Below are 17,912 nucleotides of genomic sequence, written 5' to 3'. Positions count from 1 at the left end.
GTAGGTTGTTACCTTATTTCAGTTGAATCCATTATTTAGTGTTTTGCAACCTTCTGTTAGCTTTTATTTTAGTACACGCTTTAAGTTTCTTCAGTGTTATTTTATTTTTGCTCAGAAAAGCTTTTAAAGGAATGTTAGTTATTCGGCGTAAGCTGCATTAAGCCAGCTTTTCACCCTGACTTGACCTTTGTACGTGTCCAATAAAATTCAAATTAAATTTCCCGCGGCTAGGTACGAATGAATACACTTCATTTATTCCATTGGCTGATTTGAGTATACCACCAGAACATTGGAAACATATCCGCGTCTTTGTAACACTGTTTTACTGTATGAAACAATTTTATCTCTAATGAAAAGGCTTAATAGATAGAACAGTTTTACACTCAATTCTCGACATCAATACAGTTTGTGCGTACACCTTTTATTTTTAGAGTATTACCAGCGCAAAAGCGTTTATACTTAAAAGGCTATGTTCTCATATTTAGTACTTACTTCCATATTCCTGTCAACATGTTAACATGTAAAAGTATAAAGAGCAGTGGAAGCGAGGCCTCACTTTAAAGAATTGCATTTCAACCCGCGAGGTTTCGGGTCAAGTCGCGGACATTCAGAGTTTATATACAGGTCATCACCGGAGTTCGCGGTCAGTAAAATAATCGTTATATAATAAAGACGCTATCCGTGAACTAGGTGACCTGGAATTTTCTTTAGACCAGAAATATGTTAAAAGAAGATATTCAGCAATATAAGTATGGTATGTCAATAATAGATTTTTAATGTGTTTTCAACAATACAATGATAAATATTATTTTTAATAAATTTAACAATAATTATTCCACCATATTGCCTAATGTACTAAAGTGATATTATGAGCATGTAACAGTTTATAGGTGTCTATCGCAACCGTTGATTATTTTTAATGTTTCTACTTCATATACACTTATAGTAATTAATGCAGCATCAACATACTAAAACAATATACCAGAAAGAGAAAAATAATGCATTTGAATATCAACCGTACTTTCGTTTGACAACTGATCATGCGTTTACGAGTTGAACCTAAATTTAGTTTTAGTGCAGATTTGTTCATACGACACAAAGACACAATATTGTTTTACCGATCATTTCGGCTTACAGGACTGGGTGGGTCACGTAAGAATATAGAATATAAAATATATTTTTATAAACAACTGGTAGCAAGGTGAGTTGCAGATAATTGATCAGTAAACACATTTTAACTAACTATTTTGACCTGTTAATTCTTTTCAGCTCAATTCAACAGTGCAAAATGCCCATAATATCACTTTAAGCATGAGCACGATGATTCTCGATACTGTTAATAATCGAATCAAATAGCAATGCCCGACAGACCACTAAAACAGGTTTGTTCTCGTGTGGCCGGTTGACTCATATGTTTAAATTTCACTTCCATTCTTCTTTTGGTTTTCTGTTTTGCATCTATAGGTTTATGACCAGTAATATGTTATAATGTAAAATTAGCCGCGAAAACTCTGCGTAACATCCCGTAATGCGTGTGATGCAGCTAAGAACTGCACAGAAAAAGACATTCGCTATCCTTGATCTCATTCATTAAACTATTTACGCCGTATATCTTTTTTAAAGATATTTCTTGTAGGTTTCTAACAAAAACTTGAATTCAAATTTTATACAAGTTGTGAATCAATATAATAGAACTATCACATGTTCCTGTATACTTATGACAAAATATGGCACTTCTAAGCACAAATTAATATTACTTTCCGACTACACCAAGTGTTTTTATATAAAATAATTAAAGTCATGGTTTTAATCCACAAAATGGTTGTGTATTCTGAGTAGTATTAAATTGTGTGATTCCCTCCCCTGCCAATTCCAGAGCTGCAAGAGTTGTTTCCCTTGGTGATTAAATTCTAAGCTTCATAAGGTCAGATCTGGATACTCGAACATAATTTTTTAAATAACCATTACAATCTTCTTTTTTACTATTTGAAGAATAAAGTAATGTGAGTTAATACTGATTTATTTTCAATAAGAAATCAGTATTTGTCTGTTATAAATGTGAACCCAGATTTTTATTAACCAGGTTTTCCGAAGGAAAAAACTGGTTATTAGATTGGCGAATGCGGGCGGGCTGGCTGGCTGGCTGGCTGGCGGGCTGGCTGGCGGGCTGGCGGAACAAGCTTGTCCGGGCCATAACTATGTCGTTCATTGTCAGATTTTAAAATCATTTGGCACATTTGTTCACCATCATTGGACGGTGTGTCGCGCGAAATAATAACGTCGATATCTCCAAGGTCAAGGTCACACTTTGAGTTCAAAGGTCAAAAATGGCCTTAAATGAGCTTGTCCTGGCCATAACTATGTCATTCATTGTGAGATTTTAAAATCATTTGGCACATTTGTTCACCATCATGGTACGGTGTGTCGCACGAAAGAATCACGTCAATATCTCCAATGTCAAGGTCGCCACGACTATAAATAGATTATTTTTTTGTAAACAAACTTACAAAGGGGGTTAATTTTGTTTGTTCATTTCAAAAGTTCAGTTTGAGTTTTCTCCCTTTATCAGATTTTTTTTTCACAATGAAAACCTGGTTTTGTGACAATTTTGTCCCTTGTTAGGTATTAATAAATTTAAGTGTATATATACAGGATCTGGCACGAGTTGTGATATCATACCATATTTTATTATACGAGTTCATGAATGTTGTGAGTAAGCGAGCCTTTGGCGAGCTTATTAACGAATTTCCTGGATGAGTTTAATAAAATATGGTACGATTTGACAACGAGTGTCAGATATTTTTAGCTCATCTATTTTTTGAAAAAAAATTATGAGCTATTATCATCACCTTGGCGTCGGCGTCCGGTTAAGTTTTGCGTTTAGGTCAACTTTTCTCAGAGGTATCAATGCTATTGCATTCAAACTTGGTACACTTACTAACCATCATGAGGAGACTGAGCAGGCAAAGTTAGATAACTCTGGCGTACATTTTTACTGAATTATGTGCCCTTTTTATACTTAGAAAATTGAAAATTTTGGTTAAGTTTTGCGTTTAGGTCCACTTTTTTCAGAAAGTATCAATGCTATTGCATTCAAACTTGGTACACTTACTTACTATCATAAGGGGACTGGGCAGGCAAAGTTAGATAACTCTGGCGTGCATTTTGACAGAATTATGTGCCCTTTTTATACTTAGAAAATTGAAAATTTTGGTTAAGTTTTGTGTTTAGGTCCATTTTATTCCTTAAGTATCAAAGCTATTGCTTTCATACTTGAAACACTTACTAACTATCATAAGGGGACTGTGCAGGCAAAGTAATGTAACTCTGACTGGCATTTTGACAGAATTATGTGCCCTTTTTATACTTAGAAAATTGAAAATTTGGTTATGTTTTGTGTTTAGGTCCACTTTATTCCTACAGTATCAAAGCTATTGCTTTCATACTTGCAACACTTATTAACTATCGTAAGGGGACTGTGCAGGCAAAGTTATGTAACTCTGACTGGCATTTGGACGGAATTATGGGCCCTTTAGACTTAGAAAATTGAAAGTTTGGTTAAGTTTTGTGTTTTGGTCCACTTTACCCCTAAAGTATCATAGATATTGCTTTCATACTTGGAACACTCGCAAACTATCATAAGGGTACAGTAAAAGGACAAGTTGCATAACTCTGGATGTCATTTTTAGGGAATTATGGCCCTTTTTTGACTTAGTAACTTTGTATTTATGGTTAAATTTTGTGTTTTGATCCACTTTACTTCTTAAGTATCAAGGCTATTGCTTTCAAACAAATACTTTCATGCTATCATGAGGTTACTGTACCTGGCAAGTTGAATTTTACCTTGACCTTTGAATGACCTTGAATCTCAAGGTCAAATTATTAAATTTTGCTAAAATTGCCATAACTTCTTTATTTATGATTAGATTTGATTGATACTTTGACAAAACTACTCTTACCTGACATACACTGTAACTCCAATATAACGCGGATGACGGGGTCCAAGCCACGCAACAGCGTTATAAACGGACAGCGTTATAAGTTTTGAGCTTATTTATTTAAGGGGCTATAAAAACAAGTAAAGTATAGCCTATAATATAGGTGTGTGTATCGTCATGCTGTGTTGTCATCCGCAAATACATGCATGTAAACCCGAATCGAACGATAACAGTATATCTACCGTTTTCTAATGTGCACATTTATCCGATAATCCAATATAATTACATCACTTACGAAAAAATAATGTTTAACATTTATGACAAGAAATATGTTTAAGAATTTCGTAAACAAATTCATATGCCTACGCCATTTTTCAGAAAAAATAGTACAGTGCATTATGGGACACAGCTTTCATTGGACAAGCGAATTTAAATTAAGATTGAATGCAATACGATACATGTACAAAGAAATGTTTATTTAAGTGCATCTCTGTTAACTTTTACACTGCGTTAGCATGTAAATAAATCGTCAGGATTTTTAAATTTATTTTTCGTATACGTACTGAAACATTAAACACACACAAAGATATTTTTATTTATAAAGCATGTGTAGCATATAATAAACGATAACACACTTGCACAGCCATAGTTTATACAATGAAATACAATACACGATAAATACAAAACATAAACAGGTAATCGTTTCAAATAACTTTAATTTGATAATTATTCCGCTTGCACTTGCCTTATTTAAATTAGCGCATCGAACTGCTCTGATAGGGAATACAGGTAATAAACACCGACTCGCGAGTTTTCACACCTTTATTGACATTACACAACAGATTAACACCAATTAGCTGTCGAGTGTCGTTTAACCTCTAATCGATTAAAATCAGTTAAACGGACGGATAAAGCAATCAAGCTGTAATCGCCGGCTTCTTTGAATTTATGAAAATACATGAAGTTGCATAACATGGATTTGAATCAGAAATGGAAGGTTGGAGAATAAACGGGATCCAAGGACCCCCCGCGTTATATTGGACACAGCGTTATAACGGACCGCACTATATTGGAGCTACAGTGTACCACAATAGACTCCACCCAAACCATCGCCTGTCCCGTGCCCCCCCCTTACCCCCCCCCCCCCCCGAATCCCCCCCCCCCCCCCCCCCGAATCCCCACCCCCCCCCCCCCCCCCCCCCTATTTTTTTTTTTTTTTTTTTTTTTTTTTTTTCAAGATCATCTCACAAATGACCACCACACCCTCACACTATACCCCCCACCCCCACCCACCACCCCTCCCCAATTTTTTTTTTTAAACGGTTAAAAAACAAAACTATTTATTTTGATTATTTTATGTTTGAAATACCATCAAACCATCGCACCAAACAATCCCCCCCACCCCCCCCTCCCCCACCCCCCACCCGAATCCCCCCCCCCCCTAAATTTTTATTTTTTTATTTTTTTTTATTTTTTAAGATAATCTCACAAATTACCAGCACACCCTCACACTATACCCCCCCCCCCCCACCTCACCCCCCCCATTTTTTTTTTTTGAAACGGTTAAAAAACACAAATATTTATTTTTATTATATTATGTTTGAAATACCGTCCAACCATCAAACCCAAAAATCCCCACCCCCACCCCCCCCCCCAACCCCTACCCCCCCCCCCACCCCGATTTTTGATTTGTTTTCCCTTTTTTTCGCATTTTTGGAAGAAAATGTAATAAATGTCCACACCCCCACACAATGCACCCCTCTTCACTCCACCCCTCCCTCCTTTGTGATTGAAAATGAGAGTCCCTTCACCTTTAAAAGGAAAATAGATGAGCGGTCTGCACCCGCAAGGCGGTGCTCTTGTTTATCACATGCTTTTAAATGAGCAAATTAAATAAATATTTACGCAAACATAATGATTAATCCGGAATGTTGTTTACATTTCGTGACGTCATTTTACATTGCAACGTCATTTCAGCAAAATAACAAAATGCGATTGGTCAATAAACGAAAACTAAGCCAATGAAAACGCTTAAAAATGTTGTATTACACAATTTTTGTGTTATATAAAAAAATATGTAATGGGAAACAGGGTATAGCATATGATAAAATTTCTGGACTTGTTGAGAACATTTTGCACTGGCAAAATATAAAAGTTCATAAGTTAAGTCTTGGTATAGTAACAGCTTGAGATTATCATATTATCATAAGTATTAAAATTATTAGTAACAAGAAATATCTTTAAAAAAGATATACGGCGTAAATAGTTAAATGAATGAGATCAAGTATAGCGAATGTCTTTTTCTGTGCAGTTCTTAGCTGCATCACACGCAGTACGGGATGTTACGGGGAGTTTTCGCAGCTTATTTTACATTATAACATATTGCTGGTCATAAACCTATAGATACAACACAGAAAACCAAAAGAAGAATGGAAGTGAAATTTAAACATATGAGTCAACCGGCCACACGAGAAGTATCCGTATTTATAGGCGCATTCTTCGAACAAACCTGTTTTAGTGGTTTGTCGGGCATTGCTATTTGATTCGATTATTAACAGTATCAATTATCATCGTGCTAATGCTTAAAGTGATATTATGGGCATTTTGCACTGTTGAATTGAGCTGAAAAGAATTAACAGGTCAAAATAGTTAGTTAAAATGTGGTTACTGATTAATTATCTGCAACTCACCTTGCTACCAGTTGTTTATAAAAATATATTTTATATTCGATATTCTTACGTGACCCACCCAGTCTTGTAAGCTGAAATGATCCGTAAAACAATTTCGTGTCTTTGTGTCGTATGAACAAATCTGCACTAAAACTAAATTTAGGTTCAACTCGTAAACGCATGATCAGTTGTCAAACGAAAGTACGGTTGATATTCAAATGCATTATTTTTCTCTTTCTGGTATATTGTTTTAGTATGATGATGCTGCATTAATTAATATAAGTGTATATGAAGTAGAAACATCAAAAATAATCAACGGTTGCGATAGACACCTATAAACTGTTACATGCTCATAATATCACTTTAGTACATTAGGCAATATGGACGAATAATTATTGTTAAATTTATCAACAATAATATTTATCATTGTATTGTTGAAAACACATTAAGAATCTATTATTTACATACCATAATTATATTGCTGAATATCTTCATTTAACATATTTCTGGTCTAAAGAAAATTCCAGGTCACCTAGTTCACGGATAGCGTCTTTATTATATAACGATAATTTTACTGGCCGCCAACTCCGGTGATGACCTGTATATAAACTCTGAATGTCCGTGAATTGACCCGATATACCTCGCGGGTTGAAATGCAATGCTTTAAAGTGAGGCCTCGCTTCCATTGCTCTTTATACTTTTACATGTTAACATGTTGACAGGAATAAGGAAGTAAGTACTAAATATGAGAACATAGCCTTTTAAGTATAAATGCTCTTGCGCTGGTAATACTCTGAAAATAAAAGGTGTACGCACAAACTGTATTGATGTCGAGAATTGAGTGTAAAACTGTTCTATCTATTAAGCCTTTTCATTCGAGATAAAATTGTTTCATACAGTAAAACAGTGTTACAAAGACGCGGATATGTTTCCAATGTTCTGGTGGTATACTCAAATCAGCCAATGGAATAAATGAAGTGTATTCATTCGTACCTAGCCGCGGGAAATTTTATTGGAATTTTATTGGACACTTACAAAGGTCAGGCTAAGGTGAAAAGCTGGCTTATGCAGCTTACGCTGAAAAAAGGCTTTAAAGATAGCTGCATAGGACAAACTCTACACGTGTCAGCGCACTTCTGTTACAGGCTTGTAAATGATAGAAATTATGTAAACATAGACTATAAATAGATCTGTAATATGAAAATTATGGTCTGGGTTGTCTAGTGCCAACAATTTTTTGTCTACATAGTTATTGTCCGATCCGAGCCTTCCAGTCTACTGTCAACTCTTTATACAGAGCTTAATTTGTTGTCCAGAAAACATTAGACAATGAGATTGTTTTTATATAACATGAGCCAAGCTATGTGAAAAGGGAGTTAAATGCATGTGGGTAGTGTCATCTGAGATAAGCCAGGGATGACACTTTCCTCTTTTATGATATTTGTGGTTTGAAGAAAGTCTCTTCTTAGCAAAAATCCAGTTCCAGGCGAAAGATTGGTCTCAGATTAGTCTGTACAGACTGCACAGGCTAATCTGAGATGACATTTTGCGCACATGCATTAAGCCCCGTTTTTACAGATCGCAACTCATATATATTTGATCAAACAGGGCTAATTTAATGTGCTTACAGTATCCATCCAGCTTTGCTCAGACAAATATTGGACAATACTTTCCACGCTGACTGGATTTGTTTTTTTTTAGGGAAAGACTTCTACTTCTTTAAACGAAAAATTCCATGAAAGTGGAAAGTGTCACCCTGCTTATCTAGGACGATACTTTTTACGCACAAGCAGGAAGGTTTTCCCAGAGTTAGCTCATTTATAATTATATTATGATCAATATGATACATGAATTAAATTACAATTTACCATCTGTAACCTATGTTACAACTTCAATAGCTGTTATGAAATACAGTATTATTGATATTATTCTTTTTAGCTGTTAAGTTACAAGATTCTATAGAAATCTACATTCTAGCTTATTGGTCATTGCTGTATAAATTTAAAGAATATAAAAGAATAGAAACTTATCTTATCTGGCAAAATAAATACAACAGTAAACGGTCAACATGGAAGTTTTATATAAGAGTAACTAAGAGAAAACTGGGCATAAGGCATGTGCGTAAAGTTGTCCCAGATTAGCCTGTGCAGTCCTCACAGGCTAATCAGGGACGACACTTTCTGCTTTTATCACATTTTTTATTGAAATGAAGTCTCTTATTAGCAAAAATCTAATTATGGCGGAAAGTGTCGTCCCTGATTAGCCTGTGCAGACTGCACAGGCTAATTTGGGACAACTTTATGCACATGCATTATTCCCAGTTTTCTCAGAACGCAACTCATAACCTCATTGATCTTATAAGAGTACAATGGGTAGGACTATTGTAAAGTGTGTCCTATGTTTATAGTGCACTTGTTTCACCCACTATCTTGCGTCACAAACATTGGTATACAGTCAGAGTAATGAAGGAAACAAACACTTAGTCAAGTCAAATGAACAAATAACAAACTTGAATTATTTGCATAATAAAATTTCTGTTTGTCAGTTATTGACTAATCCTGTAGTAAATCATCTAGACACATACGTAACTTTATATCATTATAAATATGGCCATGGAGCATTTTGACTGTGATTAAACGGGAGTCTGTCATGAAACATTGAGGGTCAGTTTTAGTTTTATAACTGATCAGAGATTATGTGTAAAGAGACTTTATGCTGGGTTGTTTTGTGTTTGGTTGTTAACAAAGGTAAATTATGGATAAAAGCCTGCATGATGATAATGGGAATGATATTTGTGATTACCGGTAGTTCATTATCTTGTGGTTGTGATTTATTTAGTTGTGTGTGTGTGTGTTTTCAGTTATAAAATATTTGAATGAAAAATGATGTTTTGTTTTAATTTGATTGTTTATACCCTGCTCTTATATAACAATTTTTGCTAACATTTAAAGTTGAAATTATTGTAAATAAAGTAAATACGAGAATAACTTGATACATAATAAACACAAGCCTTTCCAATTGTGCGTAACCTTTGTTGAGCCATGAATGTGCCATGTAAATGTTACACTGCAGTTATTAAATCTTACTTTGGAGGTCACAGTGGATAAGTTAACCCTTTTAGCGCTGGAACCGAATTTTGAAGGCCTTTACAAACAGTTTGGATCCAGATGAGACGCCACAAAACGTGGCTTCTCATCAGGATCCAAACTGTTTGCTATTCTTATAGTATTCTTTGAAAAAAAATCGAAGAAAATGCTAATTTTAGAAATTCAGCAGATGACATTTTAGCAGACAACAAATTTCCCAGCATGCAAAGGGTTAATGTTTTGTTTGCCTAGAAACCAGGTGGTCATGGGTTTGATTCCCTCTCTTGGGGCCTGGATCTTCTCTTAAGACACCAAGTAGTGTTCTACCCAGGAAACAGAGTCAAGAGTGTCACAACCAGAATTGGGCGTTCAATTGGTTTTAACTTGATAATATAATTATGCTGTTCATAAACGAAACAAGCATAAATCAGACTAAAGTGTTTCTAAATTCAATATTTAATTGTGTGTAAATACAAAAAATTTCCTACATTGTTTTGTTCCATCGTGACAAGACACATGTGGGTCATTGAAAAAAAGTGAAAATGAAGTCAGATTTTGCAAACATCAAAGCGTTGTCATTAAGACAGGTTTGTTTTGAAACTGCTGAGTTGTATTATTCAGTTCTCTATTGCAATGATCTTGCCCACATGTGATTGCAGCGCTTAATGCATGTGGAAAAAGTATTGTCCCAGATTAGCCTGCACAGGCTTATCAGGGACAACTCTTTCAGCCTAGGCTGGATTTTCATAAGGAAAAAACTTTCTTTTAAACTTCATAAAAGCGGAAAATATTATCCCTGATAAGCCTGTGTATATTGCACAGGCTAATCTGGGACGAGACTTCACATATGCATTAGGCACACATGTGTTTGCAGCGCTAGGAGACCAGGAGCAAGACTGCCGCACCTCCAGATATGGTTGCTGTAGCGACGGTGTCACCAAGGCAAGGGGAGACAACCAGCTGGGCTGTCCACATCCCTGCAAGGTAAGCGGGCATTTCTTGGAATGTTTTAATGCTTCTGCTTATTTTCAATGATTGATACTTTCCTTTAACTCTTTATTATTTTATAGTGAATGTTACTAAGTGACCTTTAAATGTTTCTGTCTATAATTGATTTTTTTTTCAATTGATTATAACCACTTCTTTACAAGATCAATAACATGGTCTCTCATGGAAATTGGCAATGCATGTAGACAGATATTACTTGGAACATTACTGGCCTTGCAAGAATCAAAGTGCTTTCTATATAATGGAAAGTGCTCTCTTTTTTGTAGTTATATAATGTTCAGAAAGATGTATTGGCTATATTTGCCTCCAACCAGATCTGTGTGCCCCTTTGCATTGGCTGCCATTTTGTCTGTCTGTAACATTTACCAGAGAATCTGTATCAGCAAGTGTCCTCCAATTTTGTAACTTAAAAAATATCAAATTTAGTGATGGCAATTTGTGTATGTGATAAATGTCATTCGATTGTAGAAGTGCAGAATAATTTGGCTGTCACTGGCAGAGTGACCTTTAACTTTTTTAATTAATTATCACTTGTTTAAACATTTATGAAATTTAGGTATTCAGAGCATCTTAAAAGTACAATTAGTTTGTCTGTGACAACAGACTACATCTGTTCTGCATGACCACAGACTTTATCTATTCTCTGTGACCACAGACTAAATCTATTCTCTGTGACCACAAACTACATCTATTCTATGTGACCACAGACTGCATCTATTATATGTGACCACAGACTAACATCTATTCCCTGTGACAACATACTACAGTGGAACCCTCTAAACCGGATCTTCTATATCGGAATCCTCTCTAAACCGGACATATTGTCATGTCCCATTTTTTTCCCTATAAAACCATGTGTAATATATCTCCTCAAGACTGGAAGCCCCTCAATTCCGAATACGGGTCATTGTTTGGATCAAAATTGGGTAATTCCATATGTAATTGTACCTTTATAAACCGGTCAGAACCGGATTAAAGACGTGTGAAATGAATAAAGGTGGTCAAAAATTTTGCAAACTGTAAAAATTGCAAAACCATTTAAAGACAATTGGCCTGTGATGTACATATCGATCAATAGAAGTGATAATACTGATTATATTTACTGATAACAAACAAAGGTGTTCTTAAGTGTGTTTTGATGTAGGAAGTCGTGCTTAATTTTAATAAGCTTAATGCTATTTAATTTTGAGATGTTTATTACAATTGCTAATTTAGTTTCATGGTGATTTGCAGAGTTCTTGAAGCAGTTGCATTTAGATTTTCATTTAGATTTTCAAATTGGCAATTAAGATAACTAACACTAAAAATGTCCGAACCTCCTTCTAAGCGAAGGTGCGTGGACTTCACCTAATACGTGCATATAACATGGTTTGTTTTCCAGGATGCACTGTTTGATCTATGTTTTGACTGATATTGCTCTCGAATCAACAGATTAAGTGATATGTTGTTCTTATGTGATGCAATATGAACGAATGTTATATAAATTAACTATTAAACTTTGCTGAAAGTGTGTGTTTTTTCACTTTAGGCTATGCAATTGATCTTCTGAAAGTAAAATAGTCAATTTCCCCTCTAAACCGGAATTTCCCTTCGGTCATGGGGATTTCCGGTTTAGAGAGGTTCCACTGGTACATCTTTTTTCTGTGACCATGGACTGCATCTATTCTCTGTGACCATATACTTCATCTATCTTCTGTTACCACAGCCTGCATCTATTCTCTGTGACCACAGACTACATCTGTTCTTTCTGACCAAAAACTACATTTCTTCCATTTGACCACATGCTACATATATTCTCTGTAACCACAGACTACATCTATTATCTGTGACAACAGACTACATCTATCCCTGTGATCACATACTTCCTCTATTCTCTATGACAGCATACTACATCTTTTCTCTGTGACTATAGACTACATCTATTGTATGTGACCACAGTCTACATCTATTCTTTGTAACTACAGACTACATCTATTCTTTGTGACAATAGACTAAGTCTATTCTCCTTAACAACAAACTATATATAATCTCTGTGACAAAAGACTACATATTATCTCTGTGAAAACATATTACATCAATTTTCTATGACCACAGACTAAATCTATTATCTGTGACCACAGACTACACCACTTCTGTGGGACAATAGACTACATCTATTTAATATGACCACAGACTATATCTGTCTTTGTAACCACTGTATCTGATCTCTGTGACCACAGACTACATCGATTTTCTTTGATCAAAATCTAAAGCTTTATTCTTTGACCACAGACCACATTTTTTCTATGTGACCACAGACTACATATATTTTATGTGACCACAGGCTACATATATTCTATGTGACAACAGACTACATATATTCTCTGTGACCATAAGCTGCATCTATTCTCTGTGACCACAGACTTCATCTGTAATTCGATGTGACCCCAGACTGCATATATTGTCTGTGACCATGGACTGCATCTTTTCTCTGTGACAACAGACAACATCTATTCTCTGTGACCACAGACTACATCTATTTTCTGTGACCATGAACTGCATCTATTCTCTGTGACCATGGACTGCATCTATAATCTGAGGCAAGAGACTGCATCTATTTTCTGGTCCTATTTTAGGACTCTGAGTTTGGTTGCTGCCCCGATGGTGTAACGCCTGCCCAAGGTAATTTACAGTAACTACTATTGATATGAAAAATTGAACTATTTTATTTGCTGGAATTAACATTGCTTTAAAAAATACAATGACTCCGCAGCCTTTAGAATGATTTGAGTAACATGAAGAATAATTTTGAATTATTTATTTAAATTATATACTGAAGAACATTATATCCAACTTAATGCAGTAGAGAACAAAATGTGTGAAAATATCTGTCAGTGTGCATACAGATTTATGGTAAATAAAAATTAATGAGCATTATATGAGCATTTTTTATTATTTTATTTTAAGTAAAACTTTGAATGAGATATTTAAGACTAATATGTTTTTATTCTTTTGTATATTTTATTATTCTGCTGTATTATTCATTTTTAAATGTATAATTTTTGATCAATTTAAAAAGTCTCAAAATGTTCTGAAAATAAAAAAAACCTTTGTTGTCAATTCAAAAAATGCTCGAAGCATTCTGAAATAAAGGCCCAAAATATAATCCTTGAACATTTGACAGGTACAGATGAAGATGGTTGTGAAGATATCGACATCGTGTCTGGTGCTGGGTCCCTTTGTGATACGCTGGCCAATGGCTGCTGTCCTGATGGTGTTACCCCTGCCAAGGGGCCCTACAACGCCGGCTGTGATGATGATGGCAAGGGTGTGATAATGACGACCGCGATGATGTCACTTTGTCACGCAATGATGTCACGGTGTCAGGTAGATTTGCAAATTTTTAATTCGTTAAGATTTTCTGTAACTTTCCCAACATTTTTTGTCAGTAATTTGCTTTAATGTTGTTAATTTTAAGACTAACTTTTTTCGGGTTTTCTTATCAGTCTGTTTATTTAAAATATCCATGTAAAAGTCTCTGAAAATACTTAACAAATAATAAGACTTCCGTTTAAAGAAGGTCTTAGTTGCATGTTCATTACTTTTTGTTTTCAAAATGCAGTAACATATTCTTTTTAACTCACAAGTATTAGTATTAATATCTCATATAATTTGCTTCTCAGCTAACTTTTTTACCAAACCTTATAAGAAAATTATTGCAGTGTAACACATTTCTTTTAAACTGAACTGTCCATTCTCTGATGATGCAAGAAACTTATCAGACCGTAGACATTCTGTGGTCCTTGAAAATAAACTAAGATTCACAGACCATCATACTGAAATAATAGTCATTTAAGTAAAACTGTTCGTTTTTATTGTGCCAACATCCTTTTTCCAACAAATAGAGAAAAGAAAACACAGAGAATATATTTACTTGTTTGTTTGCTGTTGTTTTATTTTTAAGATACAGTGTTATTGACAAATATGACAAGACTTGTCTGCTTTAAAATTAATTTTGCTTAAAATTTCTGAAGAGTTTAACAATACTGTCCACCATTTTACGTTTACAGGAACTTCAAATTGCAGAAAACCATTTGAAGATAAATAGAAAATAATCATGTTGTGTGCTCCTTAATAAATATCTAATTTACACTTTTATTTTTGTCTCTTCAAAAAATTATCTCAAATATCATTTACAAAATTGCTATTCTAAAGTGAAATTGTAAGATTTATACACAGGGTCATCAGAGTATGGACCCTTAAAAGGGCCAGTCCTTCAAACCACTATTTGTCTTCTAGTGTTATGACGTAACACACAAAAACACATTTATCAGCCAAAACCAGCCAATATGGTCAATTAAATTTATCCAAAACAAAACTGCTTCAAAACTTGAATTTAACATTAGAACTGTATTTAAAAAAGGAAAGAAAACTAGAAGTTCAGGGTGAATGGTTTATATCAGATTTAGTTAAGTGTCTTTCATAGTTAAATATTTTCTTTTTGTTTGTATGGTTTAGCAGAAGTGTATGTAAGTGTTTAAATGTTCTAGCTGGTTTAAGCTGATGAGATTTATCTGTCCCCTAATGGTTTTACAGATTTCGTTAGGAAGAACAAGTTATTATGAGTTTAGTGTTAACATTTTGTTCTTGTACAGCCTTGATTATGCTGTTACGTTTTCTCCTCACAGCTATATGTGGACAACCCAAGGACTCGGGACCATGTCGCGATGACATGAAGGTCATGTGGTATTACGATACCAACACAAATCGGTGTGACCGGTTCTGGTACGGTTGCCAGGGCAACTCAAACCGTTTTAAGTCTGAAAAGGAATGCCTGACCATGTGTACTGGCAATGTGCGACCTATAGGTACAAGATGGTGGTCATGTAACTTTATTTGTGCACATCACATTATTGTCATGTGATATCGTAAGCCATGCTGCTTAGAGCTTGCACTGAAAAGATTTTAAAATAATTGAATTGAGTGTCATACAAAATGTGAACCTTTTTGCAGTTGTTGACATAAGCTGTAAAGATAAGCCAGCCTAAATTAATCATCAAAGTTTAGAGAAAAGGTATTTACACCACCAATATACAACTGAATGTCTTTTTAATCAAAGATGTTGCCTATATTTTGATGCATTATAGAAATGCTAAGATTCTCATGATGTAATTTTAAAAGACTACTGGGAATATAAAAAAACTGAAAATTTTAAAAGTAAATGGAATCTCAAAATTAAGTAAATGTTGAAAATGAAATTTCATTTTAGAACATAAAGTTTAAAAACTAACGTTCAATTTCAAAACTTTACTTAATATTTTGTAACACAATGCAATGTTTTGCTTATTTTGACAACTGTTATTTGAAAACCTCAGTTTTCGTGGCTTTGCAAGCTTGCCAGCCTATCACTGCACGCATTTTGTTGTCAGGTGGTCGGGTGACGTTGTATTGTTATATTTTCATTTCTTGTATATGTGTATTGATGTAGCGCGCCATATATTCTTACTTTACCCAATTTGCACAGAAGTAAAACAATATTGTCAAGATTTAAGACAGAACTTTTTTTTTTGATTTGGGGAAAAGGCCTTGCTTTCCATATTTAGGGGAAAATGTATAGAAAAATTCTTGGTAGGTTTTGACTGACCGTTGGCAAAATAATTTTAATTTGAATTGATCGTTGTGTGCCTGCTTCATTATCACTGTCATTTTTCTGTATTGGTAACTTAAGCTGAAACGTTGTATGTTATTGAATAGATCTATTTATAAAAGATAATGCTTGAATGGCAAATTCTGTTTGAGTTGTGGTTATAATTGTCCCCTACCGGTGAAACCGGAGGGGACTAATGGTTTGCACATTTTTTTTTGATTTGGGGAAAAGGCCTTGCTTTCCATATTTAGGGGAAAATGTATAGAAAAATTCTTGGTAGGTTTTGACTGACCGTTGGCAAAATAATTTTAATTTGAATTGATCGTTGTGTGCCTGCTTCATTATCACTGTCATTTTTTCTGTATTGGTAACTTAAGCTGAAACGTTGTATGTTATTGAATAGATCTATTTATAAAAGATAATGCTTGAATGGCAAATTCTGTTTGAGTTGTGGTTATAATTGTCCCCTACCGGTGAAACCGGAGGGGACTAACGGTTTGCACTCCATCTGTCTGTCTGTAAGTCAGTCAGTCAGTCCGTCACACTTTTCTGGATCCTGCAATAATTTTAAAATTCTTAATATTTTTTCATGAAACTTGAAACATGGATAGATGGCAATATGGAGATAATGAACGTCATTTCATTTTGTTCCTACGTCAAAAATTCTGGTTATGGAGTTTCACCGGTAGGGGACCATATTGCTTGGCAATCTCTTGTTTATTGATTGTTGTTGTTTAATTTGCATGTAACTGTAAAACTGTTTGTGGGCAACACATTGTCTGAAAGGAAAAATGTCAGAGTTAAAGGTACATAGGAGCCATCCATGATTACCTCCTTGTTTGGCAGTATTTTTCTTCTCAGAAAACATAACTTATTGTGTCCACTGTATGCAAGCATCAAAAGTATATTTGATGATTATTCCATTTTATATACTACCTCTGCTTGTATTATATTAGTAGAGTAGCAAACATTTTTAAACAAGAATTACTCCATCTGTAAGAAAAATAATAATAAAAATAATCAGTGACTGATATGTATATGCTTGTAGTGATTTTATTGCAAATATTCTGCTGTTGAATTGTTCAAAATATTTGCCATGAACTCCAAATTGCAAACCTTTTGTAACCAAGCTGGCTAGCTAAATTGGACTTCAAATCAGATGATCGCTGGTTCTATTTCCAACCCAACCACTTAATTTGTGAAGAAATCAGAATTTAAATAATTTGAATGGCCTTTAGCCCTCTACCCCTTAGTCAAGTAGGGCTGTAGTAATGTTAGATTGGTCTGGAATATAAATAATATTGGAGCTGTACTCTGTGAAAAGGGGGTTAAATGCAGGTGGGTAAAATAGCAGTCCGCATAGGCTAATCAGGGACTACACTTTTCGCCTGAACTGGATTTTTGCCAAGAAAGGACTTTCTTTACACGGAAAATACCATAAAGGCTAATTGAGGATGACACAATGCACACATGTATTATACCCCTTTTTCACAGAGCGAAACCCATGTTTACATTTCTTGTTAGAAATGCTTTATTTTTTACTTTTATGTTTTTGCTGCCTATTGATTAATATTTATTAGTATAA

General features: G+C 34.7%; 1 protein-coding gene across 6 annotated transcripts in view; it reads left to right on the top strand.

Annotated features, from left to right (window-relative positions):
* LOC127872807 (papilin-like) overlaps positions 1–17,912 on the top strand; it is a 353,664-nt gene that overhangs the window by 335,382 nt on the left and 370 nt on the right. For 5 of the 6 annotated variants that reach the window (XM_052416218.1, XM_052416221.1, XM_052416223.1 and 2 more), the window contains 4 exons: positions 10,568–10,677; positions 13,317–13,362; positions 13,865–14,067; positions 15,369–15,548. In XM_052416218.1, coding sequence (XP_052272178.1) covers positions 10,568–10,677; positions 13,317–13,362; positions 13,865–14,067; positions 15,369–15,416 — 407 coding nt within the window. In that variant the 3' untranslated portion in view covers positions 15,417–15,548. The remainder of the gene's footprint in view (positions 1–10,567; positions 10,678–13,316; positions 13,363–13,864; positions 14,068–15,368; positions 15,549–17,912) is intronic. The other variant, XM_052416222.1, reaches the window with a different exon arrangement.

The sequence above is a fragment of the Dreissena polymorpha genome, chromosome 3, assembly GCF_020536995.1.
Source record: "Dreissena polymorpha isolate Duluth1 chromosome 3, UMN_Dpol_1.0, whole genome shotgun sequence".
Lineage (NCBI taxonomy): Eukaryota > Metazoa > Mollusca > Bivalvia > Myida > Dreissenidae > Dreissena > Dreissena polymorpha.
Note: the sequence above shows the minus strand (reverse complement) of the source record. Positions and strands in the feature narration are given on the sequence as shown.